Raw genomic sequence first — 18387 nt, forward strand, 5'->3', positions numbered from 1 at the left:
TGAGTGTTCCAAAAACACCCTCACTCGGAGACAGGCGACTCGGAGAAATGGAGGCTAGAGGGAGAGGTGGTCAGTGGTCCGGAAGCTGAGCCCCGGCTGGGGCTGGGAGGGGCCTGGGGGGCAGGACCAGCATCTATCCTCGCACTCCCCGGATCTCTTAAAAGAGATCTTTTTGCATTGTGTGCTGCAAAGCGTTGTGTTGCAGGGCTCCCCGCCTCTCCCCGGAGGACTGGTCCTGGGCCTATTTATAATCCAGCTCTCTTGCCTTGGCTGGGGCCTGGCGGCTGCCCTCGGCCTTTGCTCTCTATCACAGGGTGGGCCTGCAGGCAGGCGCACGCTGGGGACAGAGGCACCGCCCATTGGTCCAGGGGTCCTACTCTTGCTTTCTGGCACAGGATGCGGGAAATTCAGCACTTTGGGGGTGGCATCCCCGTCATCAGATGGAGGAGCCTGCTCCCCCATCAGACTGAGACCTTCCACGGGAAGGTCTTTCATGGTGATGAATGGACTTCTCCCGGAGGTGAGGGCTGGGCTCAGGCTGCTTCTCTGGTACTTACTGTGGGCGGAGCCAGAGCTGGGGTCTATACACCGCGCCTGTGTATTTGGAGCCTTACTGGAGGACAAGGACCGGAGAACAAGATTATGTGGGCCCGCTGCCCCACCCACCCTGTGGGTTTGCTCTCAGCCTCTATACCTGTCACTCCCTTTCTCCTTCAAGATCTAGCTACATCCCAGGCCTCCAGAAATCCCTGGCCATCCAATGGACCTTTCCTTTTAGTTTCATGAGCTTCTGGTTCCCTGTTCCTAGAACCCCTGTGCCCATTGGCTCCCAGACACATGCACACATGAAATGCATGTGACACTTGCAAGGTCCAAGGAGTAGAAACTCACAGAATGCAGGCATGTGTCCACAGCAATGTGCACACGCACACACACACACACACACACACTCCTGGGGGTGAGATTTCAGGTTTCTGAAAGAGAAGTTGCTGAATGGGCCCTTGGCCTGGAAAGCAATGTGCTCTTTTCAGGTTGAGGGGTAGGGGGAGGTGACTCTCCGGCTGTGCTCTTTTCCTGACACCTTGCTTTGAACTGTTCTGACCAGTTTCCTACAGTTGCCTTTGGAAATGAGCTTTATCAAGGTGTTTTCAGGGGGAGAATGAGGGCATGAATGGGGTGGCAGGGCGGGGGGGTGGGTGCCTCCACACTTCTTCTACAACCTCAGCTCTGTGCAGGCCTGGACAGTGGTTCATCTGTAAGGCCTGGATGTGCAGCCTAGCTGAGGGCCCTGAGCTTGGAGCTGCAGACCTCCTGGCAGCACCATCCACTCTGTAAATAAGCCACTGGCTGAGGGGAGGGAGGATACGCTGCTGCCAGAGGAAAACAAGCAGCCTGGGCTTTGAGCATCCGTCTCCCTCAGAACATCCACCCTACCCAGCCCCTCATCCCTGTCCCAGGGCTGAGCCTGCCCTGTGAACAGCATCCAGTACAAATGAAATGCAAGAAGGGCCACTTTGGCGCTCCTGCCTCTGTTCTCAGGGACCTTGTCTCCCCTGATGACCACTCAGCCTGAACCAGATTTTCATCCACCTTCTCTGATGACACTCCCACCTCCCAACACCTCCCCCCAATACACACACACTTTCCCCAGACCAAGCTCAGAACCCTAGTAAGAGAAAGGAAAGAATGAAGAATGGTTAATGAATGGGGGAGCACTTTCTAACCCTAGAAGTGCTTTACCCACCGGAAGTCCCTCTGGAGTGGCTCCTCTCCTGTCATGATTTCCTACTTCAGCCCCAGGGTTGTCTGTGGAGCAATCGCTCATCCTCTATCCTCCCCCGGGAATGAGTCCCTCCCCGCATCTGTCTGCTGTCAGTCTGAAGTCCTCCCCTTTGCCTGCAGCCTGGCTCCTCTGAGGGGGCTCCCCCTTCCCTGGTGGTGAAGGAAGTATGTTTTCTGTGCTGTCTGGGAGTGCTCCCAGCCTTCAGAGGGGGCTGTCTGGATGCCCCAACTCCCAGCCATCACAGTCACTGCCAGGCAGTTATGGGGAGCACAGGCCCTCCCTCCCCTAGCCCTGGCCACAATCCACTTCCTGTGTGTTGGCCAAGCTCTTAACTTATATCCAAATTCGGCCTCCCCGCAGCATCAGGCCAGCTCCCCCTCCTCCTCCTGGCCAGGGACAAGTTGCTAAATGATTACATTTAGCAACTCTGGTCTCAGGGACACACTACTCAGAGCAGAACGCCCTTCTGGGAAGCCTTCCCTCACCAACTGACCGGGAACTGGCCTTCCCAGACCTGTTAGGTTTTGAAACCATGGACCCCCCTCCTTTGGCTACCTGTTTGGAATATCCCGTCATTTAACAGGTGCCTCCATGCCTGCCTAAGTTCACTTCCTGTTCACAGTAGCTTTATGAGGCCAATGGGCAGGGATATTATCCCCTTTGACAGATGAGCAGAGCAGATAGGCCCAGAGAAGTGCAGGGCCCTGGCCAAGGTTACACAGTGGCCAAAGCACCCACCACACCACCTCCATCATCATGCCCTCTGTTGTTCTCAGCGTCTGTGCTCATGAATAAGAAAGTGCTTTGAAAAGCATACCATGCACTGCCCACACACAAGGCACCCTGGACCCGAGCCAGAGCTAGGCAGGGCTGTGCGTGGGGTACCCAGGCTGGGCTGAATCAAAGTGGGGGGAGTGCCAGGCTGCAAGTGCCAGGCTGCAGTGTATGACAAATGACCCAAGATGGGGGATTCCTATTCTGAACATGTGTATTCATCAAAATGAGAGAGAATTGTCATTCATTAAGCACAAACAATGTACTATTTACAGATGCTGTTTCTTTAAAACCGGCAACAATCCTATGAGATGTACTTAACTGATACTGTGCTTCCTAGGTGTAAGCAATGTTCTAAATAAAGCTCACTTACTATTAGCCGCAGAATTGATGCTTTTGAACTGTGGTGTTGGAGAAGACTCTTGAGAGTCCCTTGGACTGCAAGGAGATCCAATCAATCCATCCTAAAAGAAATCAATCCTGGGTGTTCATTGGAAGGTCTGATGTTGAAGCTGAAGCTCCAATACTTTGGGCACCTCATGCGAAGGGTTGACTCATTGGAAAAGACCCTAATGCTGGGTAGGATTGGGGGCGGGAGGAGAAGGGGACGACAGAGGATGAGATGGTTGGGTGGCATCACCGACTCGATGAACATGGGTTTGGGTAGACTCCGGGAGTTGGTGATGGACAGAGAGGCCTGGCGTGCTGCAATTCATGGGGTCGCAGAGAGTCAGACACGACTGAGCGACTGAACTGAACTGAACTGAACTATTAGCTCTATCATATTCAAGTTGTTCAATTTGTACCAGCCCCTTATATGTAGATCCTTAATCCTTCTAGCAGCCATATAGGGTAGTAACCATTATCACCCCCACTCTACACCACACAGAAGTTAAGTCATACACTAGTCATTAGTGGAGTTAGGATTCAGGCCCACATACTCTGGCTCTGGAACCCTGTTGTCTTTAACTGCTCCACCATTTCCCTCTGGCCTTAGCTCTGATTTGCAAAAGACAAGCAGTAAAAGGTGGAGGGACAGGAATGAACCCGGCTCTGGCTCACACCCTGGAGCCCAGTCTCCGTCTGCACGTGGCCCCTCACACCTTGTCTTGCCTCACACATTGTCCCTGCCGCCACTGGCTCTCTTTCTCCCTCGGACTCTGACGTCCTCGTTCTCATTCTCTGGTCTGAAGGATGCTTTCTTATCTCAGAGGGGTCTCTGCCCTTCTGCATCTTGCAGGACCAGTCACCGCGTGGTCCAGGTGCTCCCTCTGGGCAGAAACCTTGTGCTAGGCCATTTCAAGCCTTCTGTTAGGCCTGTGGTGGCTGTTAAGGGTCTGATAAGCTGAGACTAGGGTCATGCATCCTGTGGCACTGAGGTGGGCAGCTTGCAGTGGGTGTGGCAGGCACTTGGGGGCCTCTGGAAAGGGAGCAGTGTAAGCATAGGCCCCCAGCTTAGCCAATCCAGTGTGGGGGAGGGGGCTCAGGAGTGAAGCCTCAGTCACCTTCCAGTGGGGTAAGAGCACTGAACAAGAGTGAGAGAAGGATGGTAGCTGAGAGCATTGGCTTTACACCCGGACTCCCTGGGACCTTGGATATGGCGTTCCAGCTCTGCTACTTTCCAGTGGTGTGTCTTTGGGCAAGTTACTTAACCACTCTGTGCTCGGTTTCCCCACATATGAAATGTTGATAATAATAGTACCTGTTTTGCACTGATGAAAGAAATCAAAGAGGACACAAACAGATGGAGAAATATACCGTGTTCACGGATTGGAAGAATTAATATAGTGAAAATGAGTATACTACCCAAAGCAATCTATAGATTCAATGCAATCCCTATCAAGCTACCAATGGTATTTTTCACAGAACTAGAACAAATCCTCTCACAATTTGTATGGAAATATAAGAAACCTCGAATAGCCAAAGCAATCTTGAGGAAGAAGAATGGAACTGGAGGAATCAACCTGCCTGACTTCAGGCTCTACTACAAAGCCACAGTCATCAAGACAGTATGGTACTGGCACAAAGATAGAAATATAGATCAATGGAACAAAATAGAAAGCCCAGAGATAAACCCACGCACCTATGGACACCTTATCTTCGACAAAGGAGGCAAGAATATACAATGGAGAAAAGACAATCTCTTTAACAAGTGGTGCTGGGAAAACTGGTCAACCACTTGTAAAAGAATGAAACTAGAACACTTCCTAACACCGTACACAAAAATAAACTCAAAATGGATTAAAGATCTAAACGTAAGACCAGAAACTATAAAACTCCTAGAGGAAAACATAGGCAAAACACTCTCCGACATAAATCACAGCAGGATCCTCCATGACCCACCTCCCAGAATATTGGAAATAAAAGCAAAAATAAACAAATGGGACCTAATTAAAATTAAAAGCTTTTGCACAACAAAGGAAACTATAAGCAAGGTGAAAAGACAGCCTTCAGAATGGGAGAAAATAATAGCAAACGAAGCAACAGACAAACAATTAATCTCACAAATATACAAGCAACTCCTGCAGCTGAATTCCAGAAAAATAAACGACCCAATCAAAAAATGGGCCAAAGAACTAAACAGACATTTCTCCAAAGAAGACATACAGATGGCTAACAAACACATGAAAAGATGCTCAACATCACTCATTATTAGAGAAATGCAAATCAAAACCACAATGAGGTATCATTTCACACCAGTCAGAATGGCTGCTATCCAAAAGTCTACAAGCAATAAATGCTGGAGAGGGTGTGGAGAAAAGGGAACCCTCTTACACTGTTGGTGGGAATGCAAACTAGTACAGCCACTATGGAGAACAGTGTGGAGATTCCTTAAAAAACTGGGAATAGAACTGCCATATGACCCAGCAATCCCACTGCTGGGCATATACACCGAGGAAACCAGAATTGAAAGAGACGCGTGTACCCCAATGTTCATCGCAGCACTGTTTACAATAGCCAGGACATGGAAGCAACCTAGATGTCCATCAGCAGACGAATGGATAAGGAAGCTGTGGTACATATACACAATGGAATATTACTCAGCCATTAAAAAAATACATTTGAATCGGTTCTACTGAGATGGATGAAACTGGAGCCCATTATACAGAGTGAAGTAAGCCAGAAAGAAAAACAACAATACAGTATACTAATGCATATATATGGAATTTGAAAGATGGTAACGATAACCCTATATGCGAGACAGAATAAGAGACACAGATGCATAGAACAATTTTATGGACTCTGAGGGAGAAGGTGAGGGTGGGACGTTCTGGGAGAATAGCATTGAAACATGTATATTATCATATGTGAAACAGAACACCATTCCATGTTCGATGCATGAGACAAGGGCTCAGGGCCGGGGCAATGGGATGACCCAGAGGGATGGGATGGGGAGGGAGGTGGGTGGGGGGTCCAGGAAGGGGAACACATGTAAACCCATGGCTGATTCATGTCAATGTATGGCAAAAACTACTACAATATTGTAAAGTAATTAGTCCCCAACTAAAATAAATAAATTTATAAAAAAAAAAAAATAGTACCTGTTTTGGAGGGATGGTTCTGAAGAGTTTATGTGTTATTCCCTATAAAACACTTTGAATAATGCCTGACACATAAATACACATTAACTATTTCACTATTATAATATATGATTATATATATATTTATTCTAATTATTATTATGGTTAACATGTATTGTACATGTACTAAGAAATCATTGCACACATCCAAAAAGTCTTTCACTATCTTTTTGGCCGTCAGTCCTATCACCAGCTCTGTTGGTTCATTTACTGTCCAATCAGACTGGGCACACTGTGCTGAGTGGTGAGTGGCCATCCCTTCAGCCCCAGGGGACTCTGGCCCTGTCTCCTCTGGGAGCCCTCCCCAGGGCAGTCCTTTCTGAGGCCAAGGCACCTGTCCACTTGCCTGATGGCTGGCTGTGGCCCTCCCCATCGGACTGGATCTTTCTTGGAACGAGCATCCCTCCTGTGACTCCCTGGGCCCACAAACCTTCTCAGGCTCTCTCTACAGGCCCAAATCTCTCTCTTTTCTTCCTGCTTGCTGGTCTCTTCCCAGATTGGTTCATTAGGCTGAAATGTTAGCAGTTGTGCATCTCCTGTGAGCCAGGCAGGCTCTGGGCTGGAAGCCCTGGTGTTTGCTTTAATCATCCCAAGAGCTCTGTGAAGTAACATTCTCTTGATTTTATAGAAGTGGAAATAGACTTTGAAAGGTCAGATCTCATGCCTGGGGACACACGGCTAGAAAAGCAAGGACTGCGATGGACGCCCAGGGCCATCTAATTGTTCCTGCAGTGGGATATTCTTCCTGGGCAGTCAGTCATGTGATCATGGCCGTAACCAGAATCATTGCTGCCTGACACCCCTGGCAGACATGTGTGGGTCCCTCTAATCCCAGCTGATTGTATCGGGATATCCACGGGACCCAGTGTCTTCAATGAATGTGGAGGTGGGGCAGAAGGATGCATTGGACTGTTTGTACTCCTGTGAGTCTTTGGACTTGGACAAATGTGCCCTGAGGAATCCTGGAAGCTCACATGCAGAGTGTTCATTTCAAGGTTGATGTTATTGGAAGCAGAGGGCAAGGTTTATTTGCTTCCTGTATACCCCATGTGAGGCCTTGAGGAAAAAAAAGGCCCAGACTTTAAGAGAACTGAGCTAGAGGAGACCAGTGGACCAACTCCAAGAACAAGAAGGGGCTCTCCTTGAAGTAACTCCTCTTGACTGGCAGGAAGGAAGGACTCCAAATAGGTGACAGAAGAGGGTCATAAACCCGCATCCTCAGGGGAGCCTGGCCAGTGGTGTAACTAAGGCCAGAGGGAGAAGCACATGCATATTTGGGTGAGTGGTGGTGTAGGGCGAGCTGAGATGCACGCTTCCAGCCAGAGGGGCCAGATAATCAGTGTTAGGCAGAAAATTAGGGCTCACGTGCCAGGTTTTCTGATTTTTCAACGGATGCTATAAATCCATATCTCATAATGTTTAAAGTACAATTTTGTCGTAAAAGGTTGTGTTGATCAAAGACAACAGGTCTCTGTGGCGGCTGTGTCCCTGAGACACCAGTGGCAGCATCTGACGGCATTGTGTTTAATCCTGGAGACCTTGGTCATGGACTCTTCAGGGAATAGGCAGCCAGTCTCCTCTCACTTGAGATGATCAGGCAGCACCTATCTGTGATTCCACCATTGGGATGGCAGGGGTGAGCTTTAGTCCCCTCCCCTCTTACCTCTTTTAGCTCTGAAATGTCATTGTGGTTAACATGAAATTTTAGGTAAAAACTGGGCTTGCTATGCAAACTCAGCTTCAAAACAGGTCCCCTTCAGGCAGGAGATAGGCCCCAGGCTGAACAGCTAGATTTTGTCTGCTGTGGACAGATACCCCAAAACAGCAGGAGGGAGGAGAAGCAAAGCATGACCAGACAAGAGATAAGAGACCACATATTCCTCATTCTTAAAATCAAGGACACCTTCCCAGTTACACATGTGCAGAAAAGCTTCTTGGAGGTCAAAAAAGGAGGGGCTTCCACCCCATAGTAAGTGATGTCAACCTACCCATAGGCCTCTTGGCTAGAATCCATCTTGGCTAAGAGATGCACACACATGGGAGGACCCTGAGATAAGCCAAGTACAGATCAGAACAAGGCAAAGCAGGATGACTGGCCACAGGAAACCCAGAAGAAATGCCCCATAAAAGCAATTTAAGCTACCACGAGGGTGCAGCTCTCTCAGCCTGCCTGTGTGTCTGTCCACATGTACTCTTTTCCCTCCTTGTAAACACTTGATTCACTACTTTGTTTCTTTGTGGAAATTCATTTTCCACAAAGCCATATGGGCCAGGGTCGTTTCAGTGGCCAGTGGTCTAGTGGCCAAGACTCAGAGCTCTTATTAATTACCGTGGCCTGATTTCAGTCTCTGGCTGAGAACTGAAATCCTGCTTCAAGCCACTGCAGGTCAAGAACACTTTTACCCACTTTCTCCCCGATGGTGACTCCTAAGCCGACCCTGTCGCCTTTGCAGTGGGGCTGGAGTTGCCTAGGGTGCTGAGGAGCTACCCTTACCTGGGCCCTCAGGTAGGATGCAGATTTGGCTGCTGGTTAGCGAGCCTTAACTGATGGTGGCGGGCATGCATGATGGTCTCTCTCTCATAATGGTTGCTGTGTAGGCAGCCCTGATTGGTAAAGTTCTGACCCACTGGGCTGCCCAGGCTCCCGGATCCTTCTGTCCTGTTTCTCTGCTATACCTTGCGGTCCCTTTGACAACATGGTTGGTGTGGTGGACATTGTGCTTGGCTCTCCAGTGTCCTTTCCATACCATGATGAGGCTAAACCAGTGGTTCTCAAAGAGGATAGTACTGCCCCCAGTGGGTATTTTGGATATGATGATTTGGGGTATGTTTCCACTGCAGCCTGGGCAGGACAGCGTTAGCCTTCCTGTTCATTGAGGCTTCCCTGGTGGCTCAAATGGTAAAGAATCTGCCTGCAACACAGGGTAAAGAATCCGCCTGCACTTAAAGGTAAAACCAGGACATGAGTCAGTCATCTTCAGCTGGGCGAGTGCTGTGGTCCGAGCAGCGGCAGTAGGACAGTGGGAATACAGACTGAAAAAAATATAGACCACCAGAGCACTACTCATTCCTCCTGCCCTGATCTGCTCTTGTACCAGGGGTCTGATCAGGCCTGTGTCTGCCTCCTTCCTGAGTAGGCCAAAGAGCCCATCTGAATAGCCTTCCTACAGCAGTGTCTCACTCCAGGTGGCCTAGCTGGAATTTCAGACCAGTGTTGTCTCCCGGGACATTGACACAGCGGCCAAGTTTATTGGCTTTGGGGCTGCCACAGTTGGTATGGCTGGTTCAGGGGCTGGCATTGGAACAGTGTTTGGCAGGTTGATCCTTGGCTATGCAAGGAACCCATCTCTGAAGCAGCAGCTCTTCTCCAGCACCCTTCTGGGCTTTGTCCTGTCTGAGGCTATGGGGCTTTTCTGTTTGGTGGTCACCCTCCTCATCCTCTTCACCATGTGATGCTCAATGGAGGTCACCTACCCACCCCTGCTGCTTTGACTTCAGGCCATGCTCAGTGCTGGAGTGTGCTAACTTCTACCATTAAACACAATGTTTCTCTTTAAAAAAAAAAATTGATTTTCAATGCAGAAGACCCAGTAAGATCCCTGGGTCAAGAAGATCCCCGGAGAAGGGAATAGCAACCCACTCCAGTATTCTTGCCTAGAGAATTCCATGGACAGAGGAGCCTGGCAGGCTACAGTCCATGGGGTCGCTAAGAGTGGAACACAACTGAGAGAATAACACTTTCCTATCGTCTAGGTCATCACTTGGATTCCTGGCCACATCTAGCTGTGAGGGAATTCTGGGAAATGTAGTCTATCTATGTGGGTGACCATGTGTCCAGGTCAGAGTCCTGGGAACATTTCTGTGGAAGGAGGGGAGAATGACTTTGAGGGGGACAAGAGGGGATCTTAGCACCCTGTCCACAAGAGCTACATTCCTGATGCAAGTCCCCTTGGGAGGAAGCCCCCTTGAGGATTAAGCTCCAGGATGATGTCTCCAAGGGAGCAGTCAACCATCCAATCAGGGAGAAGTGAAGTTGGAAGTTGGGATGGGAAAAGAAGCCTAAGAAGTGTCCAGGGCTCATGCCACCAGCTGCTGTTTTTCTGGTGTACAGAGCAAGTGTATGAAGACCCTGTTCCTTGGACATAAGCCAAGTGTTTGTAAAAGTTCCACAGATTTCCTATGCTGCCTCTGATCCATTAGAGCAGGTCTGGGGGGCAGGGTGTGATGTGTTGGGGAAAACAGCAAAGCCAGGAATCATTGTGATGGTAAAAAATATCCCTAGTCATCATATCCAAAATTCCCCGTAGAGGGCAGTAGTATCCTCTTTGAGACCTGCCTGCCTAACTACATCTTAGGGTGTAAGGGATACAGCCAAGTACAATGTCCACCACACCAACCTCAGACCAGCCCTTGCTTGCACTGGGAACACCTGGCTGCCTGAGACAAACTTGGTCTCTCCCCTTATTGACCGACTTCACCATCTAGCTAGACATCAAACCAGCAATTAAACAAATAGGCATTGCTTACAATTGGGATGAGACCTAAGAAGGAAAAGTGCTGTTGTGCAGTTGTTTGCCAGAAGGCCCAACCTAGATCAGGAGGTCAGAGGCTTCTCATGGAAGCAATGAGGCCTGAAGGATGGGGGGGGGCTTTAAAAGAAGGGGGAAGGCAGGTGCAGGTGGAGGTGACAGGAGAGCTCTGAGTTTGGAGGGAGCTCAAAATATTCCAGAAACTGAGAAGTCACTGAAGCTCAGAGAGTGAGGGGCTGAGTGGTCTTTCCTTGTATGCAGGGGAAAGGGAGTGGGGCTTTATTCCAAGAGCACGGGAGGCCTTGGAGGGATTTTACAAAGAGTGTGTGTTTGTGTGTGTGTGTGTATGTGTGTGACTGATTATATTTAAGATCACCTGGCTCCCGTGTGGAGGCACTTGGATGCTGTGGGCACATAGATGGTACCAAAGTCAGCAAGGATGCTTTAGGCTGTAAGTGAAATCCTATCTCAAAATGACTTTAATAATAAACAATCTTAAAGTGATCTTCATTCCCAATACAAGTCCTCTGGGAAGGAAGCCCCATAGAACCAGGCCCCAGTATGATCCAGAGACCTGGTGGGCTCTGGGCACATAGAGTGGACCGCTCCAGTCATCCTGGACACAGGCAGACTCCATTTTATTTTTCTCTGGTCTGCCGTCCTTGGTGTCTGCTACATCTTAGAGCTGGCTGACGATTGGATCTACACGCTTCCTTATTCTCACAAAGTGGGAGAGCAAGTTGGGCTTGTCCAGTCACAAAGAATAAGTTATCCCTCTGGGAGAACAACTTGGGACATATGCCCATCGCTGAACCAATAGCTATTGCCAGGCAATGGGCTTAGTTAGGTCAGGATCTGGAGCTAGGGCTGGAAGCAGTACCCAAATAGTTGCGTTCTGTTGAGAGAGAGGAACTTTGGATGTTGGAGAGGAAGTAAATGGCCATCGCATAATGAGAGTGAGTGGGGTCACTCAGGGAGAGTGGGAGAGTCAGGAGGAAGAGGGCACAAGCCAACTGGAGGAGACACGGCCTTTAAGATTGGGGAGAGGACAGCCTTAGGCTTGTCATTGAGTGGGTGAGAGGGGTAGGATCTAGTGCCCAAGCTCCCAGCCGGGCTTTGGGCAAAGCTTTGGGCAAGTGATTCATTTATTAACAGCAGGAGAGCAAAAGGTTTGGGCACAGAAGGTGGGGTGGGGGGCGGTTAGGAGGCTGGGAGTCTGGGGACATTCTCTCCTTTGCATACAGGAAGCAACCTGAGAGTGAGGGTGGTGATGGGGTGCTGTAAATTTAGGGAGCGAAAAGTATGAAATAGATGTCTAGGAGAGAGTGTGATTGAACAGACTGCGGTGATGTCGGGTCGCTGCTTATTGGCAGTCAGGATCCCCCTGAGTCTCGGGTGGGACATAGCAGGTGAGGCTGGCAGGGTAGCTGTGTTATTCTCCAACACCAGTTAGTGCTTAAGGGACAGGGGTGGAGGAGGCGAAGTTGGATTTCACCAGGTGGCAGTCACCTGAAAATGCTGGAGCCTCAAAACAAGACAAGGGGAAGAGAGTTGGGGTTTTATGCAGCAGAATGGTGATAACTGGTCATTGAACGGAGGCTGAGTGAGGAAGCTTGTGAGCACCTGGGAGGTGGGAGAAGGACACGCCTGTCGGGCGCTCGGTGCAGGTATAGAGGTGGGAAGCCCGCCACCTGTGGTCGTCAGCTGGAAAGGAGCCAGACTTAACACGGGAACGCGTGCTAAAGGCTGTCACTGCTCGAGGCTCTCACTAAAAGCAGTTTCCCCCACGGCGGGGGCAGGAGACGTAGAGATTGCTGTCGGGATGTTGCAGAGCAGCTCCAAGAGAACAGGACACAGACCTCCGCCTCCGGAGATGAGTGACCCCAGATCACTGATCTGAGAAGGCTCAGAGGCCCTTCCCGAGAATTCGAGCGTCGGAGTCTCTCGGGTCTCCAGGGGCACCGAGCGTGGGCCGAGGCTAGCGGCGCGGTCGGCCCTCTCCTCCTTTAGCGCTCCCAGAGCGTGAAGTTTTCCGCGGACACACTCTGGTCCCTGCAGCCGGATTTCCCCCACCTCGCGCCTTCGCACCCAGTTGCCTCGCGCCCTTGGCGCGCCCGCCTGCGCGCAGCGGCAGGAGAGCAGCGGACGCCAAGTCGGCCCTGGTGCGCTCCGGACCCAGGCACGCTGGCCGCTCCGGGAGCCGGGATGGTACCGGCTGCCGCTTCCCAGCTGCTCAGCCGAGCGGTGCGCCCGGCGTCAACGGCGCTTCCATTCCTGGCGGGGGCGGGGACCGGCGGAGGGGACCAGCGCCCCCGCCAGCGCCCGTCTGAGCTCTGGCCCGTCCCGCCCCCGGGCGGCAGGGCGGATCCGCAGCGGGGCAGGAGGGGAGGGTCCACCCAGCGGGTGTCCGGTGTCCTCTCCGCGGCCTCTCCCAGGCGTCGGGACTTGTCCGCGGAGGCGCAGCGGAGGCGACATCTCGCTCCTCTTTGGCGCGGCTGCTGCGGAGCCGGGCGCTTGCTCGGCGGGGGCCGGCCGAACCATGCTGAGCTGCCAGCTGGTGAGGGCCAGCAACCTCCCCAGTCTGAAGAAGGACCGGCGCAGCGACCCGGTCGCCAGCCTGACTTTCCGAGGTGAGAGCCCCGTGGCCGCCGTGCCCGCTCGCCCGCGCCACCGGCCAGCGCGCGCACCTCTGGGTCGGCCACCCTCGCTCCCGCACTAACCAGGCCAAAGTTTCCTCCCCTGTCAGCAAGGACAGAAATCTCAGAGAAATCTCGGTCCTGTCTTCTTCAGAAGGGGCGAGGAGGCTGCAGCCGAGCAAGAAAAATGCAATGGTGCTCAGAAATTTTGGAAACCGAAAGCGCAGTAATATGTCGATAGTTGCACTTCCAAGACCGATACCCAGAAGGAATACCGTGCGGGCCCTTAGCAGGCAGTGATGAGGGTGGGTTGGAGGATGAATGCAGAGAGAGAATAGGATTGCTTAAAAATTGGGCGTGGAGACCGTGAGAGTTGTGTCTTGGTTTCATTCATTCATTCGTCCATCTTTCTTCAACACTGGCCGCCTTGAATTCGTCGAGTCTCAGTTGGGAGGAAAAAGGATAGAATAGGGCGGATATGGCCTTGATACAAAGAATTTTGAGTGTTTTAGGAAGTCTTTTAAAATGCCAAGAGCCTAAATGCCAGTCTGTGGGTACTTAGTCAAGAGAGAGCCTATGTTTGGGGAAAACACCCCAAAGGACTCACACCCACCCCCTTCTCACCAGACACCCTTAACCCTCACTTAAAGGCAGACATTCCCGTGGGAGGAGGTGTCTCAGGAGGGGAAAGGGAAGAGGAAGGACCTGTCAAAATTAAGAGAAGGAACAATAGCTGTGAGTCAGGACCCCAGTTCTGCAAAGAAAGATAATTAAGGAAAGGGGAGAGAGTTTTCCTCTTACCATATCCTGTGGTTTTGTGGAAGTACAAATATCCTGTGGTTTTGTGGAATTAAAAATTTGCGCAGCACAAAAGGTGGTCAAACGTAGAGGGATAAATGGCTAGTGTCTTTAGGAGGCTTGGAAAAGGTGGGGACACCATAGGGGCTCTTTAGTTCTGACCCACGATATCCATCTGCTCCCCCAGCACCCCAAAATATTGATAACCATAGATGAAAGACACAGTTTGGCAAAGTGAGAGCTAACTGGAGCATTTATTCTTTGTTATGGGACAGTTTATATTTTATTCCCTTTTTGAAAAGTGTGAGTTGAAACAATTTAGAAAACCTTTCTACTTCCATTAATTGGTGCTATTCCTGGGTGCCTACTATGAAATGCAGTGTCAAGACCAGGTCCCTAGCTGTCCCTTAGGCTCAGATTCTGACTAAGCCATTGTTGTGTGAAATTATGGGGCCAACTGGCTGAGAAAGAAGTTCCCAAGGACCCTGAGCCCAGGGCCCTTTATCAGCCTTGAGTCTCCTAGATGCTTTGGATCTCTTCTGCATCTGTTCACCACTCTCTTTCCCTGATTCTCCAACAGTTGTGTGGTAGCTATCAATTTCCCTGTTCTGCAGGCAAGGAAATGGAAACCTGGGGAAGTTCATTAAATGCTGTGTCCCAATCATGGCAGGGAGCACTTGAGTGGGCAGTGCTCTTGAGTCCAAATCTATTGAGGTCCTTCTTTGCAGTTGAACCAGTCCAACTGAGCACGTGCACCTGTTGTCCTCTCCCCAGCTCTGCATTCCCCACCCTTTATAATGCCTTACTATTTATTCCCACTGATAAGCTCCTAGTAAAACTGAAATATAGTGGGATGTACCATCTCCAACTGTTCAAAGTCTATTCATCTTTCAAAGCCCAGCTACAAAGCCACCTTCTCCAGGAAGCCACCCCGGAGTCCCTTGACTGTCATCAGCCTCTCCTCTCTGGATGCACAGCACCTTGTTAGGTCTGCTGGTGCACACACCCCAGCTGACCTGTGCTCAGTACTTTGCTCCATAGTTAGGATCACACGGCTCCTTGAGGGTAGCGACTTCACCAGGATTCCCAGTGCTAGCAAACAGATGGTATTCTCTAGTGTGTGCCCCTTCTGGCCCAGTTTCTCACCATCTTCCTGATGTGCCTGAGGGTCTCAACAGTCTGGGGGGAGTGGTCCTTATGTTTTATTGGGCCTCAGAGTCTTCTGGAGAGTGTGCTTAACAGAGAGATTCCTGGGTCCCCTCCATAGAAGTTCTGATGCAGCAGATGAAAGTGACCTAAGAATTGGCACTTCCACACCTGAGGCAGGTCATTTTGGGACCACAACTTGAGAGAAATTGATGTGACATGTGGTGAAAGGTGAAATTAATGTGACTTCCCCCACCCTATGGGGATATTCATGCTGGAGTTTGGGGCTGAGCAGATGCTTAGGGAAAGAGGCTGTTGGAATCAGACACAGAATTTACAGATCCTTTAGCCTGGGGTACTTACCCCTGGTTGCACATCAGAATTGCATGGAGGAGCTTTTTAAAAGGCCACAGCCAAGACTCCTTGTTCCCCCTGTCTTGAAGCTGAGTTTCTGGGAGGAGGGGCCCAGATACAGGTATTTCTAAAAATCTCCAAATGTTCAGGAAGTGTAATTGTGGGGTGAGAAGCCTTGTTGGAGCCTGTCACAGCACAGAGGGGACTGGCCTGCCTGCAGAGAGGCTGCCACACCGTGTGCTGGGCTCCCCTCCGGAGTCCGAGGTACAGGCGCCTGGTCAGGCCCACTTGTCTCACAGTTGTTCCTGGCATTTCAGGCTCGGATGTAATTTCAGGACCTGCTTCCCAAAATAGACTATGAGCTCTGGGAGGTTGGACTCTGAGGGTGCTTTTTTGGGTTCCCTCTCTTGGGGCGTTAGGAGAGAGGCTTTTAATGAATACTTACCATCCCTTTGTTCTTGTATTAATTAATTAGTTAGCATGACTAACTACTACGAGTCCCTGAGCTGTGGTAGAGATAGTTCACTGACCAGCTTTGAGAATGAACAGCTTCATTTCCTACAGCATTTAATAATCTGTATCTCTCTTCTGCCCTATTTTCCACCCTCTACAGTCATGATTTATATCCTTTCATTCACTCATTTTGTTACTGAACAAATATTTATTGAGTATCTACTACATGTTGGGTGATGCTTGAGGGTCTGGGGATACATCCAAGAACAAAACCAGATCCCTGTTCCCTAGAGCTCAGACATCTTATTTCCTCGAGGGTCGGATCTCCTGTGGCCCCACTTGGTAAATTTCTACCCTGCTTCCCCCAGGCTCACCAGCCAGAACCCGAGTCATGTCTGTCCCTTTCTTCTCCCTCCTCCCATCAGATCCTCTCTTCCTCCCTCTGTCTTACCAGTTGCTCCCTCTCCCTTCTCCCTCCCCTCTCTTCTATCTTCTGGGGAACCCATGACTTCTGGGTAAGTCATGTGGACACACATGACTTACTTGTATAGGGACGGTGGGCTGCAGGGTCACTGGACTCTCTGAATCTGGATTTTTGAATAGTAAAAGTAACTTGAAAGCATTGACAATAGCCCATTTTCTTTAGATGAACTTAGTAAGTATTCAGTGTTAAAAAAAGGATATATTACAGAAAGGAATGGGGCTTCCCTGGTGGCTCAAACAGTAAAGAATCTGCCTGGAATGCAGAAGACCTGTGTTCAATCCCTGGGTCAGGAAGACCCCTTTAAGGGAATGGCAACCCACTCCATTATTCTTACCTGGAGAATCCCATGGGCAGAGGAGCCTAGCGGGCTACAGTCCATGGGGTCAAAAAGAGTCGGGCATGACTAAGTGACTAACACTTTGACTTTCATGAGGCAACAGTAAAAAGTAGCTTCCCCATTCTGATGCTTCAAACTTGTTAACAATTTGACATATTTCCACCAAGATTCTTTTTCCTCTTTTTAAAAAAAGCAATGTTAGTGTGAAATTTAACACCTAAGAAAGTGCATAAAATACGAACATACAATTTGGTGCAGTGGTTCTCAGCTGGGGGCAGTTTGTTCCTCAGAGGCATTTGGCAATGTCTGGAGACATGTTGGGTTGTCACCACTGAGTGAGAGATGAGGTGCTATTGGGATCTACTGCGGGTGGAGGCCAGGGATGCTGCTAAACATCCTAGAGTGCTCAAGATGGCTCCACAACACACATAATAAGGAATTATTGAGGGCCAAGGTTGAGGAACCCTGCTTTAATGGATAAATTATGAAGGGAATACTCATGTATATTGCCCAGGTCAAGGAATTGAAACTTACTCATCCCACCTGTCCACCAGAAGTCCCCAGACCCTTTGCCTTCCTCTCTAGAGGTAATCCCATCCAGATATCTTTTTCTTTCTTTTTTTCATAATTTTATTCAGATATCTTTTTCAAATGTTTGCTTATTTACATTTTCACTCAGTAATAAGCCAGGGGCATTTTTGTATGTCAGTAAATATTCTTCTACACACTTTTCATTTTTATTTTATTATATGGATGCACCATAATTCAGTTAATCAACCCCTTATTGAGGAATGTTTAGGTTGTATCAATGTTTAACATTTATATCCAATACTTAAGTTATAGTGTCACTGCAAGAAGTATTCTGGCAACTAAATCTTTGCCCAGATATTTAATAATTTCCTTTAGGTAAGTACTGGAAGTAGTGTTGCTGTGTCAGAGGTTATAGACATATTTAAGAGTTTGCTGTGTTTCCCAAATTGCTCTCCTGATGATCTGTGTCAACTTTATCTTCCCATTAGCTGAGTTTAGGGGCTTATTTTCTTATAATTCTGCTAACACAAAGCGTAATCATGCAAATTTTAAACAATTTCTTAGGTTCAAGTAGTATTTGTGATGTTTCAATATTATTGCCTACTTGTATTTGTTTCTTAATGAATTGCTTTTTTTAATTTTTAAAAAATTTTATTTATTTATTTATTTTTGACTGTGCTGGGTCTTCACTGCTGCGCGTGGACTTTCTCAAGTTGTAGCAAGCAGGAGGTACTCTCTAGTTGCCATGCATAGGCTTCTCATTGCAATGGCTTCTTTTGTTGCAGAGCACAGGCTCAGTGATGCATGGGCTTAAGTAGTTGCAGCTCGTGGTCACTAGAGCTTGGCCTCAGTAGCTGTGGCATGCAGACTTATTTACTCTGCAGCATGTAGGATTTTCCTGGACAAGGGATTGAACCCTTGTCCCCTGCATTGACAGGTGGATTCTTAACCACTGGACCACTAAGGAAGTCCCTGAATTGC

The 18387-nt window shown here is 49.4% G+C and overlaps 1 protein-coding gene and 1 pseudogene across 50 annotated transcripts in view; both read left to right on the forward strand.

Annotated features, from left to right (window-relative positions):
- Positions 1 to 18387, forward strand: part of DYSF (dysferlin) — a 226425-nt gene that overhangs the window by 797 nt on the left and 207241 nt on the right. For 23 of the 50 annotated variants that reach the window (XM_081590394.1, XM_081590420.1, XM_081590395.1 and 20 more), the window contains exon 1: positions 13002 to 13297. The exons of 15 other annotated variants lie outside the window; for them this stretch is intronic. In XM_081590394.1, the coding sequence (XP_081446520.1) occupies positions 13207 to 13297 (91 nt within the window). In that variant the 5' untranslated portion in view covers positions 13002 to 13206. Of the gene's footprint in view, positions 1 to 12893; positions 13298 to 18387 lie in introns of those variants that run through there. 12 more of the 50 variants (XM_081590424.1, XM_081590436.1, XM_081590405.1 and 9 more) reach the window with 2 other exon arrangements.
- On the forward strand, positions 397 to 9591 carry LOC145544528 (ATP synthase F(0) complex subunit C1, mitochondrial pseudogene; annotated as a pseudogene).

The sequence above is a fragment of the Giraffa tippelskirchi genome, chromosome 4 (assembly GCF_054371585.1).
Source record: "Giraffa tippelskirchi isolate mGirTip1 chromosome 4, T2T-mGirTip1v1.2.pri, whole genome shotgun sequence".
Lineage (NCBI taxonomy): Eukaryota > Metazoa > Chordata > Mammalia > Artiodactyla > Giraffidae > Giraffa > Giraffa tippelskirchi.